Genomic DNA, 22,805 nt, shown 5'->3' with positions numbered 1-22,805 from the left:
CGCCTTTGCCTGTTTGACCATTGCAAGGGAACGTGTAGTACTGGAGCACAACAAAGTGCATTTTTTGTGGTATTTTGTGGTATTTTTGTTTTGTTTTGTTTTTCTCGTCCCCCGCACAGGTTTTGTAACTGTAACCGAAATATGAACAATCAACACGAGCACTTTCAGCGCGCGTAATCCATCCCAACAGCCAATTTTGCCGAAGTCAGACGACTCTGACGGGAGGAGAGAGATCTGACACGGGGAACAATCCTTGCGATGACACCACCTCAGTTCTCTCCCCCAACGCTAGCCGACCGAATCAGCCCAAGCAAAAGCAAGGGGTAGGGGAGCTGGGGAGGGTGGGGGGGTGGGGGGGGGGATAAGCGCTTTGCAACAACAGCTGTTCTTCGGGGCTCGAGTTGCTTGTGGACATCGTCGGCTCTTTGGGAGAACAGGCTGATTAACAGTGTGAGAAAGAGACAGGGGGCGCACCAGAGACCGATGATTCAGTTGCCATCACTGTCTAAAGGCAAGGGGGGAGGGGGTGGGGGGTGGAGTTGGGGGGACGGGGGGAAGAAAGGACCATCTTTCGCGACTCCCCTCCAGCCCCCCCCCCCCCCACCACACACACACCTCCATCTCCACAGCCAGAGTGTAAAGCCCCTTTTCATTCCTATTCTTCTTCCTTTGGTAAAGGGGAGAGCGGGGGGAAAGGAGAGAGAGAGAGAGAGAGAGAGAGAGAGAAGCCTTGCAGAGAAGGAAAGTCATGTTCTTGTGTTAGAATTAGACGCGGCTATCCTCATCGACTTTCGCTTCGAATTTCTCCCCAAAGCTGTTCTCTGGCTTTCAGGCCTCACGATCCTCTTCAGAACAAGTGTACACACGGGCCACAAGTTGCCCCCCCCCCCCCCCCACCCCCGATAGCCCCCCTTACACTCTCGGCGGTTCTGAAATGAGTTGGCAAGGGAGCGATTCGGACAACGCTCAAATTCCAATAATGCCTATTTTCTCTTGCATCTTCCTTTTCTTTTTCTTTTCCTCCTTCTTCTTCCCCTCCTCCTCTTCCTTCTCCCCCCCTCCTCCTCCTCCTTCTTCTTTTTTTTCTTTTTCTCCTCCTCCTCCTCATTCTTTTTCTTCCCCTCCTCCCTCTCCTCCTCCTCCGTCTTCTTCCTCTTCCTCCTCCTCCTATTCTTCTTCTTCTTCTGTCCTGTTTAATGATTGGAATCTTTCCATTCAATGATGGTTGTCCTCTTGACTCTCATCCTGTGCGTTGCTGTCTGCTGTTTCTCGCTCTTTTTGTTTTCTCGATAGTGTTTGATTCAGCATGTGTAGGGACCGTGTCATATTTTCTTTTTTTCTGTTGCCAACATAGTGTTGTATTAGGGGAAGAAAGAGCGTCATACCGAACAGCCAGAACTGTGGGCATGCGCATGTCAGCTTATGTGTAAAATAATTATGATAGCCAGTTTCTCGTCTGTTTATTGGTGGCTATGGTTGTTTTTTGTTGTTGTTTTGTTGTTTTTTTGGTTTTTTTGTCATACCATCACCGTAAGATGTTAACTGGATTTTTGTTGACATAAGAAATCATCTTAGGCGTTGTCGATGCAATTTTCTGCACCCTTTCAGTGATATTCTGATTGTTGTTGTTGGGTTATTTTTGCTTGTTTTTGTTTTCTTTCTTTCTTTCTTTCTTTCCGTCTGTCTGTTAAGTCGTCTTCGTTTCTCTCTCTCTCTCTCTCTCTCTCTCTCTCTCTTCCCCCCCCCCCCCCCCCCCCACTCCATTTCCTTTTTCTGAGCGAGTAGACTAAAATCATGCTGCTTTTGGTTGTTTTTGTTTGTTTTTTTCTCAAGTATCACCAGCAGTTCAACCAATCAGTCAATCAGTCAAACAATCGATCATTCCTGAACTGGAATCGTCTTTCAGAGCGCTAGGAATAGGAGCCGCTGTTCGTCCATGGCAACATATTTCGGACAGTCATCACACACTGTCAGCGACTGAACATAACTTCCAAGAAAATAGCAAAAGGGAAGGAAGTGCTTGGGGACAGTGTAGTTGTAGCAACCCAGGATCATTGGATTGGGGTTAATAAGGTGTGGGGGTGTTTGAACGGGGCTTGGGGAAGGTGGTAGCCAGGAGTTGTAGCAACCCAGGATCATTGGATGGGGGTTAATAAAGTGGCGGTGTTTGAACGGGGCTAGGGGTGGCGGAGGGGTGATGGGTCAAGGAGAGGGAGGAGGGAGCAGGTCTGACGAGTGTGGTTGAGAGAGACGTGGGGATGGGTGGTTGCTGTGTAGTGGGAGGGATTTCTCCGTTGCGTCCCGGACTCCTCGTCAAGTGGCTTGCTGTTATATGGGGCTAGGGGTTGGGTGGGGGGCGGTGGGGGCAGCTGCTTGACTGGGGCGGTGGTTGAATGGTTTGAGCGCTGGATTCTCGCCAGAGTTCGATTCCCGGTTTCGGCGCACCTGTTGGTAAAGGATGGAGATTTTTTTTTTTCTCCGATCTCCCATGTCAACTTTGTGCAGACTTGTCAAGTGCCTGAATTCTCTTTGTGTGTACACGCATGCAGAAGATCAAAAATGCACGTTAAAGAAAATACCCAGCGTGCATGGCTGCCTCCTTGGCGGGATGGAAAAGATCATACACGTAAAAGCTCACTGTTACTTACGTTTGAACATGGGGTTTACATACTACACGGACGCAGCAGCAGCAGCAGAAGAAGAAGAAGAAGAAGGGGAAGAAGAATAATATGTGACAGCGGACTCCTTCAGGATGTCAGTCTATTATTCCAACGGGCTGATTGTTCCTGTCGCTGTTCTTCTGCTGTCTCCACTTTGAAGTGTTTTTGTTTTCTCCCCTGATCGTGTGACGCGGGCGGGAATTGCTCGATTGTTCCCCCTTATTATTTCCCATTGTCCCCTGTTTCTTGAAGTCAGTGATTGGGGAAGTCGAAGAAAATAAGGGGGAGGAGGAGGAGATAGAGAACTTGTGGGGAGAGAGGCGAGGGGTTGGGGGGTGGGGGGGGGAAGAAGCGAGAGAAAAAGGGGAATGTATAAGGAGAAGACAGAGGAGCAAAGATAATGGGAACACTTCAGAGAGAGAGATGGAGGGAGGTCATGCTATGCCATGATGATGTTTAGCGGATTATGAGAACAAACGTATCTGCAATCTGTTTCAATAGCCCACTTCCTACAGCCACCCCTCATATGAATCCTTAGTCCATCCCTCCTTCCCTGCACCTGCACCCCTCCCCCCGGCCCCACCCCCAGCAAGGAGAACACTTTCTATGGGATGCTCCACGCACACAACAGCACAGTTCTCTCTCCGTGTCTATCTGTGCGTGCGTGTGTGCGTGCGTGTGTGTGTGTGTGTGTGTGTGTGTGAGACTGTCTCCCTGTCTGTCTGCCTGTCTGTCTGTCTGTCACACACACACACACACACACACACGCATACACACACACACACACACACACACACACACACACATACACACACACACACACACACACACACACAAAGCCACCCACACACACCCACACATCCCCCCACACACCATCCCCATAAACACACAGACACACACACACACAGAGACGCGCGCGCGCGCACGCACACACATACACACACACACAAACACACATACGCACGCACGCACACACGTACACACTCACTCACTCGCATAGAAAGAGATAGACGGAGAGAGTGGGAGAGAGAGAGCTACACTGAAAGAAAGGTGAACATCGTTACCTCGCTTATTGGAAGCTTTCGCCTCTGTGTCTCTGTCTGTCTCTCTCTCATCCAATTCAAGGTTTACTTTCATATGTGCGTGTGTACAACACGTGCATTCATATGTATTCAGGTTGGTGGCCGTACATAAAAACAGTTCTGAGTTCTCTCTCTCTCTCTCTCTCTGTCTCTGTCACACACACACACACACACACACACACACACACACACACACACACACACACACACACAACCAAATGTCAGCGACCAGTGTTTACTTCCGAAACCCGCAAAGGGGGAAGGATAGAGTGGGGATGGTGGCGAGCTGAAGATCATCGCTTGCACGTGTAGGAGGCAACAGGGAATCAGTTTTTCTTCTTTTTCTTTCGGAGGGTGTGGAGGTGGGCATGGTGGGGTGGAAAGGGTGGAGGAGAAGATCTGGGGGAGGGGGTGGGAAGAGGATCTGACGTGTGGGTTGAGGGAGACATCATATTCGGACAAAAGGGATACTGGGGGTGGAACACCTCCATTGCGTCTCAGACGCGTCAAAAATCTTGAGTATCATGAAGGCCGCTGACTCTTTCAGGTTGTCAGTCTCTCAATTCCAACAGGCTGATTGTTCCCGTGTTGTTCCCGCTGTCCTGGTTTGAAGTTTTCCTCCCTCTCCTCCTTGTGGTGTAACAGGGCTGGCTGCCTGTCAGTCCACCTCCAGTCTGGCCGCTGACGGACGCCTCCTTTTCTTTTCTCCCTGGTCGTTTTGACATGGGCGGGCATTGTTCGATCCTTCTCTTCTTCCCGGCTTGTCCTTTGTATCTCTGGAAATTAGAAGGAATGGGACAGGGAGGTCAGAGAAATGAGAAATGGAGAAAGAGTGTGATGGAGAGAGACAGAGTAGTGAGGGTGAAGAACAAACAAGAAAAAAAAAGAAAGAGGAAAAGCAGGGGTGGGTGGGGGGTGTTGAAGAGATACGTCATGTTAGAGTTTGGTGGACGATGGGGAACAGTCTTATTCAGCAAGGATTGGGCACCGAGTGACAGAGCGAGGGTGAGGAAGAATATCCAAGAAATGGGAAATTCAGGGAATGTGAGAGGTGGAAGAGGGGGGAGATTTATGATATAGTTTGATGGGTGATGAGAATACAATTTTATACAGGAAGCACTAGGCCCCCAAAACGGTGTATGGCTACCTGGAGAAAAAAAGTGGTTGAACAATGCAAAGGCCCACAAGCAGGTAAAACGTGATTGTGGGAGTTGTAGCCCCTGAATGAGAAAGAACTGGTGCTATGAATATTGTCTCGTTGTTTTTCTCTCCATGATTTGAGCATAATGTAACAATATACACTTTCTTTCTTTCGTTTTTTTTTTTTTTTAAATAATGAAATGTCACAGGCAAAACTATCAGTAAATCAATCAAGTAAAGAATGAATCAGTTACCAATTTCATCCAGCCAATTACTTAATCAGTTGTCAATCCGAGAGTTACTCACTGACACACCCGCTCACTCAGTCAGTAAGTCAGTCAGTCAATCAATCAATCAATCAGTCGGTGATTCCTGAACAGGCTCTGGCTTGGTCAACACTTCCAGTATTCACTCCATATCTCAGGCAACATATTTCACGTTCAAAACGTCTGTCACTGAGTAGGCGTGTCTTCCAAAGATACCGATGGAGAAAGATGCGGCACTTGGGGACGGTCGTTAGCCAAAGATCATTGGATGGAGGCAGGAGGAGGGTGTAGCAAGCTGAGAGGGGTGAAGTGGGGAGGAGGTGAAAGAGAGGAAAGGGAGATGGGAGGTGGATCTGGAGTGGGTTTGAGAGAGATACGAGGGTGTTGGGGTGAGGGTGGGGAGGGTGAACACCTCCATTGCGTCTCTGACGGGTCAAGATCTTGCTGTCATTAGGATCGCTGAATCCTTCAGGTTGTCTGTCTGAATTCCAACAGGCTGATTGTTCCCGTGTTGTTCCCGCTGTCCTGGTTTGAAGTTTTCCTCCCTCTCCTCCTTGTGGTGTAACAGAGCTGGCTGCCTGTCAGTCCATCTCCAGCCTGGCCGCTGACGCCTCCTTTTCTTTTCTCCCTGGTCGTTTTGACATGTGATGCCTCTCTTCTTCTTTTTTCTCTCCCACTCCTCCTGTCGTTTCTCTTTCAGAGTTTGTGATAAAATGATTACAGGGAAGAAGGAGAGAAGAGAAGGATATGCAAGCTGGGTATGTGGAAGGGGCAGTGGCAAAAGAGCAAAATAGGGAGAATCATCAGCAAAGAGACATTTGCACACACGCACGCACCCACGCACATACGCAAGCACTCACACACATGCGTACACACACACACACACACACACACACACACACACACACACACACACACACACACACACACACACACACACACACACACACACACGTGTGTGTGTGTGTGTGCACAGCCCAGATGTTTCATTAGTTAGTGAAGACGTTTAGTGTTTTTGTTTTTTTCTCTTCTTCTTCTTTTCTTTGTCTGGGGGCGGCAACAGATGGGGTTTGAGGGACAAGAGCAAATGTTGGGACTAGGGGTGGGGGTATCAGTAAATATACACACACAAAAAAGAGACATATACACAAAAGTCGACAGCCACTTAAATAGACGGACACAGAGAATGCGATTCTGCATGCTGTCCCGCTGACTCTGGTACCAGTCATGACAGAGACGGTCGGTATGTTTGTTAACAGCTGCTGACGATTCTGGGCCGAATCCCTTTTGGCTTCAAAGTGAAAGTTCGTCTCTGTTCTATTCTGGGTACTGTGTGTCCATTTTACGCATTCCGCTTTTTCTGAGCCCATTGCTTCATACTGTTACTTGAATAAAACATTTTTTTAGAAATATGTACGATATTCTACTTTTTGGAGTGATGGCTTGGAGGTAACGCGTCCGCCTAGGAAGCAAGAGAATCTGAGCGTACTGGTTCGAATCCCGGCACAGTCGCCAGTATTTTCTCCCCCTCCACTAGACCTTGAGTGGTGGTCTGGACGCTAGTCATTCGAATGAGACGATGAACCGACGTCCCGTGTGCAGCATGCACTTAGCGCACGTAAAGAACCCACGGCAACAAAAGGGTTGTCCCTGGCAAAATTCTGTAGAAGAAACCCCCCCCCCCCCCCGACCCCCCCCCCCCCCCCCCCCCCCTCCACCAAAAAACAAAAAAAAAAAAAAAAAAAACAAAAAAAAACTGCATACAGAAAAAAAAAGAAGATAAAAAGGTGGTGCTCTCAGTGTAGCGACGCGCTCTCCCTGGGGAGAGCAGCCCGAATTTCACACATATAAATCTGTTGTGACAAAACAAAATAATAAAATAATAATAAAAATGATAATACAATAATACAAAACAATACAAAACAATACAAAACAATACAATACAATACAATTTTGTTATGAAAAAGAAACTAGTGAGACTGCAGTTTTGCGTAGTCTCAACTGGGTGGTGTGGACTAACAGCGACCTAACATCCACAACTTTATGCGGACTGATGTTTCTTTCACTGCGGTAGAATAAATACTTCTGTACGAACACGAGGAAGTCTGTGATGTGCACATTATGCCGATTATAATGTCTCTGTAGACAGAGAGAGAGGGGAGCAGAAAAAAAGGACAGCTCCCCAGATTCTAGGAACTACTGCGTGGATACGACTAAAATTAAAGTTTTCAAGGTGTCTATTGTGTATGATACGTCAAAAATCCATGGCAGCATTTCCTTTGTATTGCTTATATTTGCGAAATCATTGGTTTTCATGCTCAGCTAGCATGATCACAACAACTAAGATTGTGAACACAACAGCAACAACAACCACAACAGACACGTCAGCAATAATAATAATAATAATAATAATAATGATGATGATGATGATGATGTCAGCAAACCAAAACGATAATTCATGCAACATTGGTCTGACTGTCAACTTTTCTTCCTTGAGAGTGTCTGAGAATTCACAATTCAATCACTGATGACCGTAGCACACACATGTCGTTTACTTTATTCCCTATCCATGTGATTCACAATTCATGGTGATTTGTGTTCTTCGTGATAGTGACTCGGTGTTATTCGCCTTTCGTTTATTGGATGCTTTCTCAATATTTGTTGAATTGATTGTCGACCAATGTCCTTTATAATTAGTCAGCTGTGGTCTTATTTATCATTTCACTAATACTTTCTGTGCATGCTTCTACACGATGTAACACACACACACACCCGCACACACGCACACACATACACACACACACACACACACACACACACACACACACACACACTCACGCGTGTACACACACACATTCTCTCTCTCCCTCCTCTCTCTTTCTCTGTCTCTCTCACTCCCTCTGTCCCAAACACACACACACACACACACACACACACACACACACACACACACACACACACACACACACACACACACACACACACAACACAACACAACACAACACAACACAACACAACACAACACAACACAACACAACACCACACACACACACACACACACAAAACACACACACACTCACACACACACACACACACGCACGCACACACACACACACACACACACACACACACACACACACACACACACACACACACACACACACACACACACACAGAGGAAGTGACCCAGCACGCGAGAATGCAAGACAGAACCCCATATCCTTTATTGTGTCGAAGAGCGTCCAGAGTATTAGAGGAGGAGGAGGAGTAGTAATAGTAATGCATCATCAACCAACCAACACGCTACTGTAACAAGAGAGTTCCTCCTTCACGACCACTTTGTACAATGAGACTATATTTAGAAATGAAAAAACAAAAAAACAAAACACACACACACACACACACACACAAACAAACACACACACACACACACACACACACACACACGAAAATCACCATTCAAAATAAGAACAAGTAACGCCAGAAGACGGTCTCACCGCATGAGTTGCAGCACTGTTCACAACATGCTACTATCGCTGTTCACAATGCTTTTACCAGTGTGTGTGTGTGTGTGTGTGTGTGTATGTGTGTGTGTGTGTGTGTGTGTGTGTGTGTGTGTGTGTGTATGTGTGTATGTATGGTGTGTGTGTGTGTGTGTGTGTAATGCAACAAAATACACACACAAAAAAATCAAATTCACCACTGCACAATTAGAAAAGAAAACGAAAGAAAACGTACATGTCTTGTAGCCTAATTCTGGAAAAATAAATGCAATCATGTAATCATTCTGTTCATGAACTACATGGAAAGACGTTTTTGTTGTTTTTTTTTTTTTTTTTTTTTTTTTTTTTTTTTGTCCAGTGTTATTTTGTTGGGGATAAATTTGTTTTTGTTTTGCAGTTTTCTTTTGAACATATCCACCGGATATGTATTTTGATTGGTTGAGAGGGATGGTGCTTTAAAGTTTGGTTTCTTTAGATGGAGGGTGGGAATAAGGGGTCCTTTTTAATCGTGTTAAGATCAAACTAATCATTTGTTACTTAATCCCGTGCTTTTCGAGTTGAGTTTGAATCGTTTACAATGACATTGCATATTTCATCCAGTAAACCCAACATAAAATACTTTTTTGAATTACATATAATACGTTAGTCGTCATTATTCATGATATCGAACGATAGAAAGGAAGTGCGTGTGTGTGTGTGTGTGTGTGTGTGTGTGTGCGTGGGTGCGTGCGTGCATGTTATTGTGTCTGTGTGGGTGGGTGGGGGACCGGGAGGGGGGTATTACTTTCATTGTGTCCTGCCATTCGCATCCACCCCATGCCATCCTGCCAGAGTGACCTTGATCCATGTTGTTTGGTTGGCAGTTCGAATCCATTTGTTTGTATTTCTGATTCTGAATATTTTAGAAGGGACCATTCTTCTTTGAAAACTGATCAGTGAAGAAACAAACATTTCGACAGAGGTCAAATGAATACGAGGAATGACACACACAAAAAAATGACTGGAACAGTTAACAAAAAAGGTTGTCATAAAACACGATCTGTTTAAGTGAAGGACACATTGGGCAAAAAATGGGGAAAAGGGAAGAGATTTGATATTTAATTACCCTTCCATTCGTGGTTAAAAAAAAAAAAAGTCTAGTTATTGTTTCGTTTACAGATAATTGGCTTTTATACAAAGTTACCGATCCATGGGAGAGAGGCCACATTTTAGGGATTAATTTGTGTAGATGACATGATCGAACATATGTGAGCTAGAGTTGGGACACAGGGACGTACCACTTTGCGTGGGTGCGTAGAGTAACAGGACTTCCACAGACAGATGCCGGAAAGTGATGTTCTGCAGTTACGGTGATCCTGATTTTAATGCAACGATCTATTTACTTTATTCCTGTACTTATCATTTGAATTATTTGGTTATTTCATCAGGTGGGATGCCCTTCAGTTTTAGACCAGGAAATTGACCAGTATTATCTGGCATCTAAAAAAAAAAAAAGAAAGAAAACCCACAAAAAAACACAACCATTTACAGCTGTAATGTCAACGGTTTTGTATTGGGACTTGATCAGAGACACATAACAATTAATGGTCCTTAATATTTGTCATGATTTCGTAATTGATAGAATTTGGCAATGGCCAGCCTTGTTTTCTTCACACATGCACTGCACCGAAGCAGTCATGAAAGCATCACCACATATGTGCAAGCCACACACACACACGCACGTGCTTGCGCTCACACACAGACACAGGCACACACAGACACGGACACACAGAAACAGACACATACAGACACACACACACACACACACACACACACACACACACACACACACACACACAAAGACATTCGCTCACTCGCAGGTCGATCTGATCAGTGATCTTCCAGTTACTTTATTACGTTATTCAGGCTAAAGACGCTCACGATACACAACGAATAATAATTAAGTTCATTGCTGTTTTTTTGTGTGTTTTTTTTTCCCCACATAGATATAGCACAACTGTATTTTCCCCCTTTATGCATTTCTCCTTTTCGAGCAAGTGTTACTGCAAAAACGCCTCCGCTCCCTATATAGGTCTAACACAGAGGCAGTGAATCACAATACCTAAGAATAAATAAGAAAATAAACCATTTTTAAACAAGTAAAATCACAACTTCGAAACACAACCGATAAACGAAAGTAAAACTACATATATATATATGATCATATTATTGATCTGACAACAACAAATCAACCATCTCATCACTGTTACTGGCGGAATACTTTGTCACAAAATAACGAAGGGAAGACGCACCGAAGAAGACAACAACAACAACAACAAAGAGACAAAGAGAGAACAGTAATGTTGTACTGCAGTGTTGTTCTAAGTAGTGTATCGCACTGCTTTGCATGGTGCTGTGTTATTGTAGCACATGTATTATGGTACAGGACTACTTTTCCTTCGTGCATTATGCTAGCGTGTCATGCTGCATTGTATTTTTCTGTTACTCTGTGCCGCAACAGCACTGTAAAGGATCGTGAATTATTGTAATCTGTTGTTTTGCATCATTGATCGTTTCACAAAAGATTTCTTCCGTGTGGATCGTTCAACCACTTGGCTGCCTTACGACGTAGCGCTTACGTCGATTGTAACGTCACTGATCACGTCATCAATAGAAGGGTATTATGTTTAGAAAGCGGAAAACTTCACCTATTTGATCTAGAGTGATATGTCTCCAGGAGCCAGTTGCATTGCTTGGTTCAAACTTTTTGACAGTTATACGTGACTAAATGCCTATGTTGACCGAACTACGCCATTGGTCAGTTCCATACTACACACAGTTAGTAGCGGGTTACGACCATACTAGGCTCATCCGTCCGAGCAATGCAACTGGCTCCAAAAGACTTTCTTAGATTTGGGCTGATTGTTCTGGATATTGACATGAAACATCTCTTTCTATTGTTGTTTTATCCCCCCCCCCCCCCCCTCGCAGTCAAGGGGTCCAACTGCTGCTATACTTAGACATAATTCATCCGCTAGCATGTAGGATATTTACCTAAAAAAATATTTTTCAATGTCTGGAACAGCTCTGTTCCATATTTTTTGTCTCTCTTTTAATTAAAAAAAAAAAAAAAAAAGTCTGCCGGGGTCCTATTCGATCTATTTTTGCCCAGTCCCAAACTGGCACCCAGATACCTCAATGGGATATATGGAACTGTAATGTCCTATATGTTTAATATCAGAAGTTGCTATTGTGTTCTTGTGTTACAAACATACATTTGTCGAAAACTGTTTTGTTACAAGAAAATAATTATAACAAAGAACCAATGATACTAATAATCCTACTTCTGTCACATTACGTGAAATGCTTAGTGTTGCAAAAGAGGCCAAAATTATTGAAGCATGCCAGCTTGCACATTTCAGTGATTTTTTTCCCTCCAGTTTTAGTGAAAAATCGTAGCTTGCGTACTGGTCCATATATACGTTATACAGTTTCTGATTTAAAAAAAAATTAAAATAAAAAAGGAGCAGATGCCTAACCTACGTTGTTAGCGCTTTGAGATGTTTCATAGATATATATATATATATATATATATATATGTGTGTGTGTGTGTGTGTGTGTGTGTGTGTGTGTGTAAACCCAGTTTGAAATAAAATAAGGTAAATAACTGCAATAAAAGCGTATTTACCGTATGTTAATACATTTAAAATATAATCAAGAATGTAAGACACCTTCAAGACAGACGAATGAAATAAGATAAGAACTGAATGATATGACACATAAGACACAGAAAAAAAAAACAAAAACAAACAAACAAACAAAACAAAACAAAAAACAAAGGCCTTTACAACTGAACACGGAGTTACCCTTGGCAGAAGCAAAACAAGGACTAGAAAAAAAAAGAGAGCAAAAATGACAAAATAGTCATACATTACATAATGAAAACCACATCTTGACTAGCTCGCCCTCGTCCACAAGACTGGGGAATAGTGATGACAAAGGAGAAAGAGAAATGGTGACCAGATATTGAAGGAGTGCGGGGGTGGGGTTGGGGGGCAGTGGGGGGATGGGGAGGTGGGAGGGGCAGGGGGAAGAAACAGATATTAGAAACAGAGATTGGAAAGAGATGACACTAAGGGATACAGAGACATATGAAAAAAGACCAGCGAACGCTGGGGCAAAGAGAGTGTGGGCGGGGAGGTGGGGGTGGGGAAGAAATGATCCATGAATGCAAAATGGAGGGAAATTGGCAGACAAGCGCCGTGATTTGTCATTCAAATGTTACCAATGATGGGATGAAGGCCGGATTAGATATGGGGGGGTATGAAGTACTGCCATACCAGTAAACGATCTAAGGGGGCGGGGGGAGTTGGGGTGGGGGGAACACCCATAGAATCCCTGACAAAAAAACGAACTAACAACAACAATAACAACACACACACAAACACACACACACACACACGCGCGCGCGCGCGCACGCACAAACGCACACACACCAAAGTAACAACAAAAAGTACAAACAAACAATAAACAAACAAAGAATCTACAACCCAAAAACTAACAGAAAAAAAACCAACAATGAAAAACAAACAGGCACACTCACACACAAAAAAAACCCCTAACTAATGACGACATAAGTGAAGCGTTACTTATTCTGAGAATTAAATTCGCATCATTCAAAACACACGGTTCCATCCTGATTCTCCAGTTACGAAACAATTCATTGTGAACATAAATATTTACTCTTTGGAATACTTAATCAAACAAAAGAAACAAGAGAAGAAAAAAAAAAGAAGAAAACTTAAACACAATATCCATATGCTGTCTTTGGGCCTTTCTTTCATACATCGTATTCCGCTAGGTTTAGTATCATGATTAGATAATTACATGAAAAGTCTACTGTCATTGCTCTTTTATATTTATGTAGGCAAGCGCTGGGTCTTGAACACAAGATCAAGACAACGCTTTACGACTCCAAACTGCATGGTGAATCATGCAGTCTGCTTAGTCGTGAGAATCACATTGAAAGAACACATAGTATCGCGGTATGTTCAACAACAGCGACGAAACATAATAGACATTACATGTCAGTGATACGCAGAATACAGAGATTACAATATGGGTTGCTCTCTCTCTCTCTCTGCCTCTGACTTCACACACACAAACATGCTCTCTCTCTTCTTCTTTCTGTCTGTCTGTATGTCTCTCTCTCTCTCACACACACACACACACACACACACACACACACACACACAGAGGGGGGGGGGGGGGGAGAGAGAGTCTTCATCTATGCTCTTGACATTTATAATCGGTCAGTACAGCTTAAAACACAGACACTGTCACACAAGCACACAATTCACGATCAGCGCGTTCTTCTCTTGGCAGACCAGGTTCGATAAAATCGCAATACAAAAAGTGACCACAGGAAAAACAAACCATGTAATTCATTCTTTCGTCATCAAATCATCTAATGTTAGAGACAGAAACAGATCGGCTGGAAGAGATAATGAGAGAGAGAGAGAGGGGGGGGGGAGTACCTTTCTCAGAGAGAGAGAGAGAACGAGACAGAGAGAAAGGGAGAGTGAACGAGAGAGTGTGAGAGACAGAGAATTGAAATAATATACATTTACATGACCTTCGGCCCATTCTCAAAGGACCTAAATAAGAACGCTACAAGTACAAATATTATGTACTCATAGAAACAGAGAGAAGAAGAGAGACAGTCGGTTTATCTCTGGGCGTGTATGTAGTGTTTGTGCGTATGACAGAGTGGCTTTCGTGCTGTTGATGGGAACGAATCCCCCATCCCCCATCACCCAACTCCTCCCGCCCCCTCCCTTCCCACCCTTCCCCAACCATGGGGATTTACGAGTGGAGAAGTGGGTACGAAAGGTAGTTAGTGGCGGGGATGGGGTGTTAAGGAGGGGAACAATACAGCACGTAACCAAATCGTCTAGTTGTTAATGTGCCATTTCCCTATTGATGGCATTGTGAACGAGAGACACAAAGGCAAGGAGACAGAGAGAGGCAGTGGTCAGCCAGACAGACGGACGACTAAAGAAGTGAATAGCTGAACATTCATTGATTATGATTTATCAGTAGGACATATACCCTATCGTCATACTAATTTCCGTTCTATGTCTCCCCTTTAGTGTACGACTAGCCTATTTTCTTACATCCATGACAGACGTGATGAACATGGGTAAACGTTAGGGTTTTTTTAAAAAAAATTTTTAAATTTTTTAAAGTTTTATTTAATTATAATGTAATATTCATTCATTCATAAAGCTGAAATGATTATGTTGACATATCAGACATTGAGTCAAAATCAGTCAAAACCTAATCAGTCATCCTCCATTCACATTTGTCCTCAACATCTGTCGTCATCTGACTATAATTATATTACGTCATCTCTACTGTCACTACTGACATGACACGAAGTTACAGTCAGTTTTGCGTCAATCCGTTTTCCATCAGCAACAATACTTCCCGACTACAACGCACGATCACACCAATACAAGAACAAACCAAAAAACATGCCTCGACTTAACAAATATTAATACGTACACGAGCATTCAATTCGGGAAGGAATACACCAGTTGATGACTCAATAACAAATAACATAATCGTTAAGAAACGGATGTACATTCTTTTTTTTTAATGATTAGTATTATACAGTCCGTTTCCTTGAAATAATCATACATATATATATATATATATATTTATTTATTTATAATATATGAAATTATATACAGTCAGAGAGTTCGTATTGTACATAAGTCTTGACTCATATCTTCAGTTCTGATATAAATGCACGACGACAAAAAAAAAAAAAAAAAAAAAAAAAGCAGTCGTTCTGATCTGTCCGTCTATCCAACTGTTTGTGTAAAAAGTTTATCTACCCCCCTCCCCCCACCCACCCCCCAACACTCCCACCCACACACCCCCTACACACACCCATTTCTCGTCATCAATCCACCGAGAGCTTAGACTGCGGGTAGAAGGAAGAAAGCTGGGTATACCCGCTGTTGGCAGGGCCACCCAGCCCCGCACCGGGCATACCCGTCAGGGCCGGGTGCGAGAACATCGGGGTGGAGTGGATCGGAGAGTTCTTGCTGTGGTGGGAGGGGTGGTGGGACGGGTGGTGGTGGTGGGGATTGTGATGGTGTTGGTGGTTCATGGTCATATTCATGTTCATGGCGCCCATGCCGAAAGAAGAGCCCTGCCTGCCGCCGAGAGGGGCCGGGGCCGGCGGGGAGGGGTACAGGGACGACGACCCCGACACCGACCCTGACCCTGATCCCCACAACCCCCCGCCTCCGCCTCCGCCGCCATGCATGCCGCCCACGGAAGAAGAGAGGGGCCCCATCGGCGGTTTGCTCTCCACCATCCCCCCTCCTCCACCTCCTCCTCCTCCAGGACTCCTGGGCGGGCCCCCCGCTACCCCCACCCCTACCCCTATCCCCATCCCGGGCAAGGAGCGGTTTCCGCCGGAAACGGAAGTCATGGTCCCGGAAGTGAGGTAAGGGGAAGTGTCGGAGGTGGCCACGTGGGCCAGTGACCAGATCTTGGGCCGGAACCCCGCCACCGACCCGTCCAACCCCGCCGCCGCAGCCGCAGCAGCAGCTGCCGCCGCCGCCGCGTCGGTGGAGAAGTTGCAGTTGACGTCGCTGAGCCCGGAGTCGTTGCTGTTGGAACACAGAGAGTCTGGCCGCTTGGCAGTGTCCAGAGGCGAGCTCAGTCCCACAGCGTCGGCGGAGCTGAGGCCGCCGTGGTGGTGGTACGGCTGCGAAGACGTTGGGGGAGAGGTGATGCCCATGAAGTTGTTGTCGTGAGGAGAGTGCTGCTGCTGCTGCTGCTGCTGGTGCTGGTGCTGGTGCTGGTTGTGGTGTGACTGCTGCTGCTGCTGCTGTTGCTGAGGTCGGTGGTGTTGGTGGTGGTGGGGCAGCAAGGAAGGGACGTGTGGGGGTTGCAGGCCGGAGAGGGGGCGGGGGTGGGAGGGCAGGTTCAGTGGGGAGTGAGCGTCGTCTTCGAAGAGGCGTTTGGCCTGCACCACCGTGTCTGGCGGGTGGCTCTGGCTGAGGGCGCAGTCTGCAACAGTGGTGACATGGAGACCGGTGAATTAATCAGATTGCTGATAATGATTATCGTTATCATTAGGCTGTCTTGAGTTGTCACACCGTTATCAAACAACAATAACAACAACAACAACAACCAAGCGATCTGCTGAGAGACAGAGAGAGAGAGAGAGAGATTCAAGGATCATGATTTTAGTCGTGACCTATTTTTTCTGTCTGTTGCTAATTTATCAGTTACAAGCTCACATATATTTGAAGGAAAGCGGAGAGAGAGAGAGACAGAGAGACGTAGGCACACACACAGACACACACACACACACACACACACACACACACACACACACACACAAACCAAAAAAAAAACACCCCAAAACAACCAACCAAACAAACAACAACAATTAAAAAAAAACAAAAAAAACCATACTTTCCCCCTGTTTCTGTCTGCCCCCCCCCCCCCCCCTCTCTCTCTCTCTCTCTCTCACGCACGCATGCACGCACGCGCGCGCCTAACACCGTTAATGAAACGCTAAACCACAACATTATGGGTGATTTCCTAATTCTGATGCAGCTGGAGATATAAAAGGGGAGGGAAAAATGTGTGAGAAAAAAAAATCTGCGGGAAAGGGGAAACACCATTAGCAAGTCCCACCGGACCTGACTGTATTCACAATTTTTGACACCTCGAAGAACAGACGAACAGATTGCCTTTGGACTGGGATGAGGGACAGAGAGAGAGAGAAAGAGAGAGAGGGGGGAGAGAGAGAGAGAGAGGAGTGAGTGTGTGAGTGAGAGAGAGAGGGAGAGGAGTGAGAGAGAGAGAGAGAGAGAAAGGAGTGTGAGAGAGAGAGAGAGAGAGAGAGATGAGTGTGTGTGTGTGTGTGAGTGAGAGAGAGAGAGGAGTGTGTGTGTGTGAGAGAGAGAGAGAGAGTGTGTGTGTGTGTGTGTGTGTGAGAGAGAGAGAGAGAGAGGAAGGAGAGTGTGTGTGTGTGTGTGTGTGTGTGTGTGTGTGTGTGTGTGTGAGAGAGAGAGAGAGAGAGAGAGAGAGAGAGAGATCAGCCGTACTTTACTATAGTTTTCGAGAGAGAGTTCAACTGTGAATTACTATAGTTGTCGACATACTTACGAATATGAATACCGCTAAAACAAAACAAAGCAAAGCAAAATGAAACAAGTATCTGATGAAATGATAATTGGTATGTATAACAGTCGGTGCACGCTACGCGCACCATTCAAGATGAGACGATTTCTCTCCCCCTCCTGTGCAGCGAGAGACAGGGAAAGAGATTTTGTTACAAAAGATAATTATGCGGTGTTTGTTGTGTTTTTGTTTTGTCTTACTTCATCCTTGGTTAGTTTCTAAACGTTATTAGATAGAATATCGGGAGCGGATCAGTAGTCCTACGCCTAACCGATTCTGCCACTAGGTGGATGGTTTAATATTGATCCTTGGTTTGATGGGAAGAGAGCGATTCTTCTTCTCCCTGCTAACTCTCCTCCTCTACTAGATCCTGTAGGGGTAAGCTATATCCCGTGTGTAGTGTGTTAACTTCTTCTTCTTCTGCGTTCACTCGTATGCACACGAGTGGGCTTTTACGTGTATGACCGTTTTTACCCCCGTCATGTAGGCAGCCATACTCCGTTTTCGGGGGTGTGCATGCTGGGTATGTTCTTGTTTCCATAACCCACCGAACGCTGACAAGGATTACAGGATCTTTAACGTGCGTATTTGATATTCTGCTTGCATATAGACACGAAGGGGGTTCAGGCACTAGGAGGTCTGCACATATGTTGACCTGGGAGATCGTAAAAATGTCCACCCTTTACCCACCAGGCGCCGTCACCGTGATTCGAACCCGGGACCCTCAGATTGACAGTCCAACGCTTTAACCACTCGGCTATTGCGCCCGTCGTAATGTGTTAACAAAGCATGTGAAATACAAACTACGGGCGCCACGCGGTTTTCAGTCTGACCAATAAAGTCTGTATAAAGCTTGGACAGGGAAAAAAAACACAAAAAACAACAAAAAACAAGCACGGACGATATGGGGGGGAAAAAAAGAGTGGCAATGCGCAACACTGCGGTGAGCTAGGTTTGAATTTACCACAAAGAAGTAAGTTTATTATGATAAGGAACTAGCTCTACACGAAAGGAAGTTACACACTTTAATGGAAAGCAAAGAAAATCCATGCAGTGCAATCTTTCGGAAAGGTTTCCGTTCTTAGCAAGTGACCAATGTGTACCATTGTTACGTTCTGCTGCCTTTTTTTTTTTTTTTTTTTTTCGAAAGAGCAGACTACTCTATCGTTTCTTTGATCAAGAATTTGAACACTAGGGGGATTAATAATAATAATGATAATGATAATAGTAATAATGGTTTGTTTTAAGAGTCCCCAGATATATAGGCTGGGGAAAAAAGAATGAAAGCGCATCCAAAGCACTGGAAACGTTTTGCCATCAAAGTTTCAATTGCAGCGTTAATTCACTCTGTTACAGAGTCGGTTTTGTTATTGTTTCCTTTTCCGGGGAGGAAGAGGTGTGTGTGTGTGTGTGTGTGTGTGTGTGTGTGTGTGGAGGAGGAAGAGGAGGAGGAGGGGTATTCAAGGCTGCAAATATCCAGTCCTAAATATTGATTTTGTTTTCTTCTTCCTCCGCCATTTTGCCAAGAGATCCGATCAGAATCGTAAATGGCGAATATAACTCTACACGGCTTGACCAGTGTATTTTCATTATCATGCAGATTAATAGAAAGAAAAAGAAAAGAAAAAAGAGGTCCAATCAGAATCGTAAATGGCGAATATAGCTTAGGGCTTAACCACCGATGTATTATTATTATTATTATTATTATTATTATTATTATTATTATTATTATTATTATTATTATTATTGTTGTTGTTATTATCATGCAGATCAATTGCGAGAAAGAAGAAAAAAAAAGAAAGAAAAAGGAAAAAAAAAGGTCCAATCATAATCGTGAATGGCGAATATAGCTTAGGGCTTGACCAGTGTGTTATTATTACTATTATGCAGATCAATAGCGAAGAGAGAGAGAGAGAGAGAGAGAGAGAGAGAGAGAGAGAGAGAGGCAGAGACAGAGAGAGAGAGAGAAGGGGGCAGGGGGGTGGTCTCTGCCAGCACCAGCACCAGCACCAGCAATGGGCGGCAGCCGACCCAAATGACCCTTCGTTTATCGCAGCATCTGTTTAACACCTCTCTGCGTCCCTCTTGCCCGTTCCATCTCCTCTTCATGGAGAGAATGAGAGACTGACTGACTGGAGGGTGGTGGTGGGGGCGAGCGAGCTTGAGGCTTTGATCGATCCATGCGCGTCTGAAACTCTGTCACAATGCCAGACAGTCTGAAGGGTGTTTTTGTTGTTGTTGTTGTTGATTTTTCCCTAGTGTTTGTTGGTTTATTCATGTATTCATTTATTTATTTACTTTATTGGGTGAATGTGTTTATCTATGCATTTATGTGTTTCGTTTATTTACTTCCTTTAACGGATGAGCTTGTTTTTATTTGCGGTTAAAAAGAAAACAACAACAGCAACTTGTCATATCGTGTTACATCCAACACGGTGATGTTTGTTTTCTTTTATTTTCCTTTTTTTTTTTTTAATTCTCGAGAAGTTGGAGCAATTGCGGCTTTTATAAAAGCAAGGTCATGTCGTAATGCAGTCAACATGACTTTATTTATTTTTTTTTTTTTTTAAATCCCAACCGTATAGTTTTTATTATTGCAGAAAAAAACGATATATTTATATAACTCCTGTAGGGTTTTGTAATGGTGGCTTTAAAAATACAATTTATGTTCAAAATTTAATGCGAAGATGCACTTTGTTTTTATCCATCGTGTTTTCGTGGCTTTACAAACAAGGCAGTGTTTTATTACAATTAACACACATATCATTTTCTGTTTATTGTCTGTTCAGTTATTGTAATTGTGGCTTTACAAACAATGCCGTATCGTATTCTAGCCCCTGGAGATATTATTTTTATTTACCAAATGGGTCTGTAGTTGTGGCTTTAAAACAAAAGTAAAAGTCGTGTTGTACTGCAGCGAATATGGGGGTGCACCTTCTTCTTCATACATTTAAAACCCAACAGAATTTTGTGTGACTGTGGATTAAAGATAAAATCAATTATAAAAAAATAAGAAGAAAAAAAGCTATGACAATGCGTTGATGATCATTTGATCCAGACGAGTTTGTACATTTGATTTAAAATCATTAAGGTTGTGTGTTGTACTGGAAACAAAATAGTGGATGCTTTGGTGTACTTTAACAGCTCACTGACAATTTTAATTCTTGTAACGGTGGTATTAAAAGGAAGTGGGGTTGACTGGTGAGAGAGGAGGGCCGGGGCTGGGGCTGGGGGCTAAATCGTATTATAATTAACGCGGAAATTTGTGACTTAATCCAGTAGTGTATTTATTGTAGCGGTAGTGGTTGTAGAAGTAGTAGTGGTGGTAGCAGCAGTAGTAGTAGTGTTACTAGTTGTAATCATAACGGTGATGATGATGATGATGACGGTAACAATCGTCATAATTATTATCATTATTGTCGGAGAGTGAGGAACATAAGAGAGAGAGAGAGAGAGAGAGAGAGAGAGAGAGAGAGAGAGAGAGAGAGAGAGAGAGAAAGTTATATTTTGAAAACCAGCCCTCCTCCATTATCGCCTCCCGACGACCTTTTTTTTTCTTTTTTAATAAATGAGGGAGAGGAGGGATATGGAAAAGGAAAACCACTCATACGATTTTATCAGGCAAAAAACAATGGGAACTGGTAGTGCTCTAACAACCCACGGAAGCTTTTCGTCCGAGGACTCCCAGGAGTATTTCACACAGACACGCACGCACACACAGAACAGAGGAGTTGGACAGAGAGTGAGAGAGAGACAGAGACAGACAGACAGACAGAGAGACACAGAGAGAGACGGAGTAGGAGGCGGCGAAGAGACGTGGGAGATGAAGAGGGTGGAGAGAGAGAGAGAGAGAGAGAGAGAGAGAGAGAGAGAGGAGTAATCGAGAACGTGTTGCTATTCTGAGTGTTCGTTTTTCATCGAACTGTTTGTGCAAAACAAACATGGCAGGACACAGAGGACTAGCAGCAGTAGGAATTCGCACCACTGTCTTGAAACTCTGGCGCCGAATTGATTTTCGTGTTTTTGGTATGATATCAACTTTCTCTGTCTGTCTGTCTGTCTCTGTCTCTCTCTCTCCCCTCACCCATTTCTCTCTCGCACCGAAACCGACAGACACAGAGAGAAGTGCAGACAGTTTGACAGTCAGACAGAGGAGAGAGAGTGTTATAAACAGAGGCAAATAATAAGAGTTAGACACAGAGAGGGAGCAGTGAAGAGAAATTGAGAGCCAGAGAGAGAGAGAGAGAGAAGGAATGTTATTTCATGTTCCCAAAGGGACCATCGGAACGTGAAATCATACATTTACATCACATATTGAATAACAAGGGTTGTGAAAAAAAAGAAAAAAAGAAAAGAAAGAAAAAAAAAAGGACAAACAAACAAGCAAACATAAAATTGTTTGTTGTTGTTGCGACAAAATTCTACAACGCATCGCATAAGTGAAGAATTTCTGTTGGGGCACGTTCTTTTTTTTTTCTTTTTTTTTTCTTTTTTATTTCATCTCATTTCTTTGTTTTCAATGTTTAAAGAAAGCGGCTCAAAAGAAGCTCGAGGAACAACGACAAAAACGGAAACCAGCAAATGGTATTTAACAAGTGGTACTTCGAGGGGGAAAAAAGATAAGTTTTTTTTCCAACTTGCGTCACACACACACACACACACACACACACACACACACACACACACACACACACACACACACACACACACACACACACACCGAAAGAGAGAATTTCCCACGTGTGTCACAGTCATTTTGTGAGACGGCGAAATGAGCGGTCATTTTTCTTGCCCTGAAAACAATGTCTTTTGTGTGTGTGTACGTGCAGTCAAGCTGGTAGAGCAGGTGGTGAAGCAAGCACGCGTACACACACACACACACACACACACACACACACACACACACACACACAAACACTACGCACGATAATGAGTATATTCCCCTTTCATTGATATTTC

The 22,805-nt window shown here is 44.1% G+C and overlaps 1 protein-coding gene across 1 annotated transcript in view; it reads right to left on the bottom strand.

Annotated features, from left to right (window-relative positions):
* The window catches only part of LOC143285624 (uncharacterized), a 181,226-nt gene that overhangs the window by 68,595 nt on the left and 89,826 nt on the right, over positions 1 to 22,805 (bottom strand). The window contains exons 6-7 of the mRNA XM_076593022.1: positions 16,591 to 16,721; positions 15,857 to 16,488 (exon numbers count right to left, since the gene is read on the bottom strand). Coding sequence (XP_076449137.1) covers positions 15,857 to 16,488; positions 16,591 to 16,721 — 763 coding nt within the window. The remainder of the gene's footprint in view (positions 1 to 15,856; positions 16,489 to 16,590; positions 16,722 to 22,805) is intronic.

This window comes from Babylonia areolata, chromosome 9 (genome assembly GCF_041734735.1).
Source record: "Babylonia areolata isolate BAREFJ2019XMU chromosome 9, ASM4173473v1, whole genome shotgun sequence".
In the NCBI taxonomy this organism is placed as follows: domain Eukaryota; kingdom Metazoa; phylum Mollusca; class Gastropoda; order Neogastropoda; family Buccinidae; genus Babylonia; species Babylonia areolata.
Note: the sequence above shows the minus strand (reverse complement) of the source record. Positions and strands in the feature narration are given on the sequence as shown.